The following is a 9,340-nucleotide window of genomic DNA, read 5'->3' on the forward strand; positions in this document are numbered from 1 at the left end:
GGGGTATTGTTGTTTTGGCGTCTAGCCTTAGTAGAAATTTCTCTTTTGTGCACATAAGGGAAATTTAGTCTTTCATTATTATTATCATTAGGTATGATTTGCTAAGTCTAGGATTAGGTTTATGCATGAGATTATTTTGAACTTAGGTTTAGGATTTATGAGAAATTTCCTACCTCTCGAATTGTAGGGATTGAGAGAGATTGCCTACCTCTCAAATTCCAGGTGCTACTCTTTCGTATTCATGCTGAGTTGTTTGGATTATTGAAAAAAAAATTGGGTTTGCCCTAATTTCTGTGGAAAAACATGTCGATCTTAACGTCTGATCGTACCAGAGGCCAACTTTAATTTCAAGTATCGATGATAAAACAATAATGCACCATCCATAAAGATGGAGATATCATCCGTATAATTCTTCCCCTAATCCTAATGTGAATTATCCAATTATACCCAACACCCACACATCCTAATCCAATACATTTTCAAATATGTATTTAATTCTTCTATATTTTGAAAGATTAAAATCAATCAATAAAAAAAATTCAACATACAATAAAATATAGAACACGAACATCAAGTTAAATGATCTTTAGATTTTAATATAGTATCCAAGTAAACTATACATAGCAGAACATGAAAAATAGAGTAAAAATCTAATAAAAACTAATAAACATACCTATCATCCTTAATATGGGACCATTGTTCCCACTAACATGATCCCAAACCACTCTATCTACATTCCTCAATAACTCTTTACTGAAACTCATAAAAAATAATAAAAAAGAAAAAAAAAAAAAAACTCTTTACCGAAACTCTAGTTAAGACAAATTTTCACCTTATGTACATCTCATCCACAATAAAAACACTGACCAGTAAAAAGTAAGCAGTTTCTTGGATGTTTTTCCAACATAAATAGCAAAATCTTCTAATCCTTGACAATTATATCATTGCCCTTCTTCAACATAGTGCATACTAATATTTTCCTTTGAAGCAACTCTTATCAAACATTCTTGCAGGAAAATCCACTTTAATTTACACTAGCATGATTGTTATCCAAATCCCTGATTTATTAGAATTTATTGCTCCATGCTCCCGTGGTGTTATCAAACCACCTCCATGTACAACTTTCTACATTGCATTATGTTATCATCTCCTTTTGATATGACCATATAAATTATTTGGAATGCCCTTTCTAAATTACACCATATAAATCCAACACCTAATGAGAAATACACTCCCTGATTTATTAGAATTTATTGCTCCATGCTCCCGGTGGTACCAAACAACCGCCATGTACAACTTTCTACATTGCATTATGTTACCATCTCCTTTTGATATGACCTAAAAAATTATTTGAAATGCCCAATCTAAATTACACCATATAAATTTGACACCTAATGAGAAATACACTGATAGAGGAGACCACAGATATACCATGTAAAATAAAATCAACATCATGGCGTCAAATGGTGATGTGCAATGAAATTAGATAGTGGCATACAACACAAGGCCTATGAGAAATTAGAAACAATCCTTACTCTTGTTTGGTCTCTATTATCATTCTAAGGATGAAGATATGGCCCTATAATAAATTAGATACAATCTCTAATATATTCTCCCAAATCATAATGCTCACAAGGATCTCTACTCCAATCCATTATTCTAAACCATTGCTTTGAATTTCTAAACCATTGCTTTGAATGACAATTGTAGTGCTATGCCCCATTCCCATTCAACCTCTACTCTGAACTAGACCCCATCAAGATCAAATAAAACACAAGTAAACCCAAGTTACACATTCAAATTATAATTCAAAAAGACCACAAATCAATAGAAATATAAACAGTCCTACAGCAGATTGTAATATCTACAATCCAAATTATTACATATCCAAGATTTTGCACCGTACTACCAATGAAGCTACATACATTAAACTTACAACAATTATATAAAATAAGATATTAAATATTATTATCATTAAAAGGTCACTTAAATCATATGATCTAATCTACAAATATCTAGGCCCAAAACTACTTATTAGCCCAAGCCTAAACAATTTTCAAAACGAATGTAAATTAAGCAAGATTTTGCTAAATACTAGCAAAAAGCTTTAGGGGATCCTATGATTTTGATATATCCTATTTCAACCCCATTAATAGTTCCATACAAAATTTGTGAAATACCCTAATTCGGAATATTTAACAAAGTTAAAAGATTTTTCCCTCAAAAATCTTACATCATGAAAGAAATATCCAAATAACATAATAAGATTTAACAGGATTTCCTAATTATCAAGAAACAATTTTCTGGATTTAATCCTCTTGAGATTCAAGATTTGCTAAATCCTACTCGAGCTAAATCCAACTTATAGAAAAAAAAAACCGATAAAAGTGACTAATCATACAATCAAGAATATGGTTAAAGACTCTAAGAATGGTAAAGTCATGGTAGTATTGGCTTCATTTTAATTTTCTTTCAAATCTCAGAAAAAACCGCTTATAAGTTAACCAAGACTATTTAACACCATGTTATGCAACCTCTATTAAACTTTCGACAGAATTTCAATATCTCTTCTCGAGGCATGTAATTGATTGTGTGTTGATGGATTTTATAGCAGATCTTCCTGAACACCTTTCAAGAAATCTATATATCCTTTTAGTTTCTCCTGATTTCGTCGTATTTTTCCTTTCTTTTGTGTTGATTTTCATCAAAGTGTCGCATGAATTTGAATCTGAGACAAGAAAGACCTACAACCAACACACATTATGCGGTTCAAAATTTTGGTCTTAAAACCAAAAAAATCGTGGTAATTGCACCAGGAGCAAAAGCGCCCAGACTTCGCACAAAAGAATCACTCCCAGCATATTTGAGCAATTCAGGCGCAAATGCGCCCCCTTCTTTGTCAAGGACCTAAGCATGGGCGCGAAGGCGCCTCCCTTACAAGCAGCGCCCAAGGCCGGCGCAAAAGCGTTGGCTTCTCTTTGGTTTGGATGTTGTAGGCTCCACAATGACAACAGCTCTTTGGTATGAGATTTGAGCAGGATTTAAACAGAATTTGACCTTAAACCCTGCCAAACGGAATTTTTGGATAAACTAAAAGAGAGCAAATATGAAATCAAATAAAATCACTTGGGCAGATCTACCAAACATAGTCCAGATAAAGATTCAAGGCACAAAGAGACATTTATCCTATTTCAAACAATTCATTGTCATCAACCCTGTTAGAGTTTCAGAGTCCTAAATGAAAAAAATAAATGCATTGTTAAGTGTTTCCATTAAACCTTACTACAAAACTATCCGATCTTTAGATAACTATAAGCTCAATATCTCTAGCGTGCCTGACTTGGAGACATGAAAAACCTGCATTGTCAAGTATTTAGGAAGTCAATAACAAAATCCCAGAACTCCTGAAAGCCTCTTCCAGCAACATTTCTATCAAAAAGTAGAAGCTTCAAAAGAAATAGTAAATTCTCTCTTTGGAGTCAAACACTTGAGAGCGAAACTCAAACAGTTGGTATGCAATTGCCGAATTAAGCTAATCTTAGCAAATTGAAGTTAAACATTTGTTTACTTGTAAATTGGATGTCAAACAAGGGAAGTGATGCTTCAGGTTACCACTCAGGATGTTCCTTCGATCAAATAGCTCATACGAAACCAACAAATAATGCGATTGATACAGAAAGGAAAAAAGTAAAATCCTTCTTCCCATAGATCAGAATAAAATATGCTATAAAGTTGGACCAGCCAAGAATTAATCATTTGATCCGTGTACCAACCAAAATGCTGAACCTGCATGCAGCTTATTAAACGTCGTAAAAGGTAGACAACCCTAAAAGTACTATTACTGAAAAAAAAAAGGCCGGTTAGGAAAAGGGGCTTTATGAGCGAGCGAGAGAGAAAGTTGAGACGCTTACACAACAGCTCCTACCACCATGGGAAGCGAAAGAAACCTTCCCCTTCGAAACATCCTTTCCACCCCGATCCAAGAAAAGCTAGGGTATCAAACGTAGCTCTCAAGAGTCGCAACAATGAATGTTTGAAAAAAACAAAAAATGATTGCATCCATAAACTATTCCAAATGGACGGTGGAAACTAATTTCCAAAAAAGAAAAAATAAAACCTAAAAATTCACAGCCAGGATTAAACACCTCAATAATTAGCAAATAACTCCCTCACCTGTATCCCCCTCTTTTTTATTCTCCCCATGTTCTCCTTCGCCATCCTCATCCCAAAACCCTCCACCCATCTCACAAATTCGATTCCAAGCTTTCTCTGGCACCGGGACCACCGAAAGCCGCGGCTGCCGTAAGAGTGCGAAATCCTTCATCTCCCCTGTCGCGGCCTTAATCTCCCTCAAATCCACGGCTCGCCGCATCTCCGACACCGTCCGAACGTTTACCGCCCCCTCCCAGTCATCGCTGCTTTCATCGGCAGTGGAGTACCAAGTCCTGGCAACCTCGACCACGCCGATCACTCGGCGTTCGCGTCCGGAATGATAAAACAAGCAGAGATCGCCGCATTTCATGGACTTGAGGTTTTTCTGCGCCTGACGATTTCGTACGCCGTCCCACCGGGAGACACCACCGTCGGAGCGGAGCTGATCATCCCACGACCACTCCACCGGCTCCGTCTTGAGAAGCCAGTAGCTGCGTTTCCCATTGTTTCTAACGAGCGCTTGTTTAAGATTTCTCATTGTATTCGAGATTTCTTGACGGGGCAGAGAGAGGAGCGGAGGGGACTGGCTTTTTGGAGGGAAACGGAGCGGCCCGCCATCCACATCGAAGAAACTATTTTTTTTTTTTTTTTAATTCAGTGGGAGAGAATATTAACTCATGTCTCCTTAGCAGTTTGGGTTGGAAGTCCAGGTGAGCACCACTGTTCAATATTAGTATTGTTCGGTTTTAAAAATAATGTAGCTCACTTGACACGTGACGTCCTATCTTTAAACTCCAAATGCATCACAAGTCACAAGTCTTGATGTAATATTTTTTTCACTTAGTGGCGTGATGCTATATGTGCATTTTACATTATGACTCCTATATAATTTTTCTCCCAAATGAGAGAGTCTAGCCAGAGTGACTTTAGGTTTTGATTTGAGTTTAGTTAATTTTATTTAGTACGGGTCAAGCCCTCTTGTCTTAATTTATTTATCTTAAAATAAATAAGATAATATTAATTTAAAATAATATTATTACAAAATAATAAATATAAAGAGTAATTAAGAGAAAATAATTAACAATCACTTAATTTAAAATAAAATTTAATTTTTAAATATTTTTAATATTTTAAGGAAAATTTTCAAAATTTAATATATTTTGAGTATATTTATATTAATATTTTTTTTTAAACAAGCCCGCTCATGAACTAATGCGCCATTGGAGCTAGCTTGAGCTTGACTTGATAGTTCATCAAGTTTAGTTCACAAGCCACTTATCGAGCCGAGCTCGAGCAAGCTCACGAGTCATCTTGACCAACTCACACCACTAAATGCGAAAAAAATTTTACATGCTACGTCCAGACGCCAATAACACAACATCAAGTGTACTTTAGTGAGCCCTAATTTAAAAAATTATAAATTTATGAGTCAAAATATAAGTGATTATTTAAATTTTATATACTAACTTTGTAGGATGCTATTACCTTAAAAGTATTGATTTCTTTAAATTTAAAATTTACATCAAATACACTTGAATTTTCATATTTAAATGCGGGCGTTTGGTGTTTCAAATTTATGAATAAAAAAATTGATTAAAAATTTTAGAATAATGCTATTTTAATGTGATATTAGAAATTTGATCTAAACATCGGTTGTTAGAATGACAAAAGTAAGAGCTTTTGCATGTATGAAGACAATGCATTATCACTTCCATAACTTTTTTGTAAAGATACAAATCTAAACTAAACTATATAGAGCATTGGTTGAATAGTCGAAGCGTTTTATTATGGCATCAACAAATTCTGTATTTTAGATGGAGCGATGAACCTAGTACGATTAACACAAATTTTAGAGCATTTTTTTAAAAAAAAATACTTAAATACTTAAACTCAAATAAAAAATCAGCTAGAACTTTGATTTTAATGAACTTACAGTCAAATTGATCGGGTTGACGGATTCAATGACAGAAAAATTAATCCAATTTGAGTCAGATCAAGTCCTTATACCACTTTTGGAATTATTAGATAGCTAATTAGAATGTCAAATGGATTCCAAATTTTACGGGCTTATAGTCAATTTGAGCATCTTGTGTGAAGTATCCAACGAGCTCAAGATCTCTTAATTCTGACATCGTAAAAGGTACTTAAATATTCATAAAGCGATGTTCAATTGTGGAAATCTCTTTGGGTCGACTTATGGAGTAGTCTATTTTTTCCTTATTTGCAAGGGATACACTCTCAAACTTTATAACTATAGTCATATTCCTTTCATGAAAAGGGTACTTGGAACAAGATCTGGACTTGGAAAGAAGTAATCAAATTTTATTGTTGTTGCAAAATGAAGATCTGATGAACATTTCCTGCTATAGCAGCTATTGAGAACTGCTCGGATGCCATCGATCGCATTTGGTCACCTCCTGCTTGCTAATGATGATGAATATGTGATGTAACCACACCTGAAGACGGTGGAGCGACACACCACTAAAACGGTGTAACAACGCCCCAAAAAATAGCATAATGATGCATCCCTAAGACGGTGTAAGAAATAGGCGACAATTGATGACGGCTGACGAGTAGTGGTCGGTGGTGGTTGGCTGCAACAGAAGTGGGAAGCTTTCGCTAGATCTTTGATGCAAAAACAACCTTAGGCTTTAGCTCCTTCTTTACCCAGTCCTCCCTTAGGCTTTGGTCTAAGTTCCCTCTTTAAGAATGGCGTAGGGCCCTATTTATATAGTTTAGCTAGCAAATAAGGATGAAATTTGTAACACTATGATCAGATAACCTGGAGAAGTTCCTTTAATCAGACGTTATTCTGTGGAAATTTAAGCACCTCAATGATGTCATAATTTGAGTGATCATAGGCTCATTGGATTCATCTTGATTTATGTTATCAAGACCCTTGATTGGACTATAATCATGTATCATTTAAAATCTATTTAACCTTCCAATCATGAATTGAAAACTTTTATAATGAGTTTAATCTAGGATTGTGATTTGACTCGAATTGAGTCAATTTTGATATCATTGAGTTTGTCTCATCAAGTCGGTCAAATTAACTGTTAGTTTGTTGAAATCAGAGTATGAATAACTTTTAATCAAAGTTTAAAATTTTTTTGCTGAAAAAGTTACCTCGAGATTCATGTCATGCCTCAAGATTCGTGTCAGATGATACAAATTTATTGATGACATATCAATTCACACCAAGGTTCAATTCTCAAAGGTGATCGGAGCTCATCAACTGAACTTCTTGGTTGAAGTACTATTTGTCATTTCATCTCCCTCGTCAGTAACAATTAATTGATATATTTTGACCATATTATTGATACATTAATTTTTGAAATTTAGTGTACATTATCCAACAATATTTCATATTACTTATCACCTACGAAAGGAGACACAATGGAACTATCATCAACAATAAAAAGACACGTAGAATTCATTATAAATCAAAACTGTCATGATATAGTGATCTCAGACTCTTATTCTAAGTTCATTGGCATTTGTCTCCCTTAGGTATATTATAAGTCTAATTCCTCCACTGATAGAAATAGGGTGCAAAATGTTCATTAAAGCTCAATTGCCCATAAAACCAAGGCTCAAGAAAACTAATAAACGATTCATTATTTCAACAGTCTTCCCTTGAACAAGATCTAACAATGTGTTGTCATTATTTGGAGGGTTTTAACAAAAAATATGCTCAAACAAAATAAACTTCACAATTACATCAAAGTACAGGAGACAAACATATACACAACACCTAATTCATAGTACTCAATATAAATTTTCGAGCTTTGGAATGCCCTAAAATTTTTAGCAGTCAATGCTACAGTCTATTATTTCAAGGGCATTTACATAAATCTCACAAAATTCTCATCTATTTACATATCTAATACCTAAATTTTCATATCTACATACATAACGTTCAAATATTAGTATTACATTAAAAATACGCATGTTCATCTATAGGTTCATGACACGAGAGTTATAAATGTAAATATCAAATTTGAGGTACATTAATTCGTGGTTGTCAATTTGCTTTCCATAACTTTTTAACAAACAAATTTGAAGTTTCTAGAAAGCTAATTGAAGCCACTCCTTTCCCCTAATCAAGCATTAATTAAAAGAATATTCTCCATAGAAAAAATTTCTGACGAATAACTGCATTGACTAAATCTTTTAATTTTTCGTAACAGCTAGCAACTCATTTAAAAGCCTCACAAAAAGTAAATAAATAAATATATCATTTAATGGGGGAAGCAAATTAGGTTTTGGAGATTTATTGCGCAATAACTATGTTTATATATGCAATTAAATGACATTTATGTAGAAACTCAATTAGAAGCTCCTAATTTTTTGTTTATACTTTAATGGACGTGCATGCATGTGGAACTATATGTGGATATTACAATGGCACGTATTATTTCCATAAAATAAATAATATTACATTGCCCGCTAATTAATCTCAACGCTGATGCTTCTGCTCCCAGCACAGTTTAGTTCGATTATATATATGATTTTATTCTTAAAGTAAATCACGCATAAAATTATTTTGACTTCAAATATAATTAATATATATTTCGGAATATTTTTAAAAATAGAATATAAAAATGAACTTCGATAAATGGAATATGTCACATATAAAACTAAATTTTTTAAATAATTTTTTTATTTAAAAAATATGAAATTATTTATAAGAATTTTAATGGAAAAAATGTGAAATTCAGAAGCTATTTATCAAGCCGATTCGGAGTTATCTCTTGAGTTGGCTTGACTTAATTAAGCCTCAATTTATAATGCTAGTAATCATGAAAAACCATCAACATTTATTTATTTTTAAATCATGTAATCATGTGATCAAGTTTTGTTTAGATAAATCGCTCCATGTTAGCAACAGGAAATTATTAATTTTATTCTGAGAAAATTAACTTAATATATAGTCTTTTTGTATGCCTCAATTTTTAAGTAGAGTGACAATTTTTATGGCATGTTGCGGTCGGTTTATGACAGTTTATTTGATGTGGTGGCGTTTTGAAAACGCACGTGATCTGTTTGGGTAAACTGTGTTTTGGCAGATTATGCGTTTTCAAAACACCGAAAACAGTGTTTTTACACCGCACCTATCTAGGTGCGGTTGAAACATTCTGACAGCGGTCTGACTTTTCCAAAAAGATAAAAATTTGTAATAGTC

The 9,340-nt window shown here is 33.6% G+C and overlaps 1 protein-coding gene across 2 annotated transcripts in view; it reads right to left on the minus strand.

The window, feature by feature from the left end:
• LOC110017996 (thymocyte nuclear protein 1) overlaps positions 1–4,805 on the minus strand; it is a 17,013-nt gene extending 12,208 nt beyond the window's left edge. The window contains exon 1 of one of the 2 annotated variants that reach the window (XR_002293315.1): positions 3,912–4,119. Coding sequence is in view for 1 of the 2 variants with exons in the window: in XM_020715201.1 (XP_020570860.1) it covers positions 4,174–4,690 (517 nt within the window). In the remaining variant the exon portion in view is untranslated. Of the gene's footprint in view, positions 1–3,911; positions 4,120–4,173 lie in introns of those variants that run through there. The other variant, XM_020715201.1, reaches the window with a different exon arrangement.
• Between the last annotated feature and the right edge of the window lie 4,535 nt (positions 4,806–9,340).

Source organism: Phalaenopsis equestris, unplaced genomic scaffold (assembly GCF_001263595.1).
Source record: "Phalaenopsis equestris unplaced genomic scaffold, ASM126359v1 Scaffold000002, whole genome shotgun sequence".
NCBI lineage: Eukaryota > Viridiplantae > Streptophyta > Magnoliopsida > Asparagales > Orchidaceae > Phalaenopsis > Phalaenopsis equestris.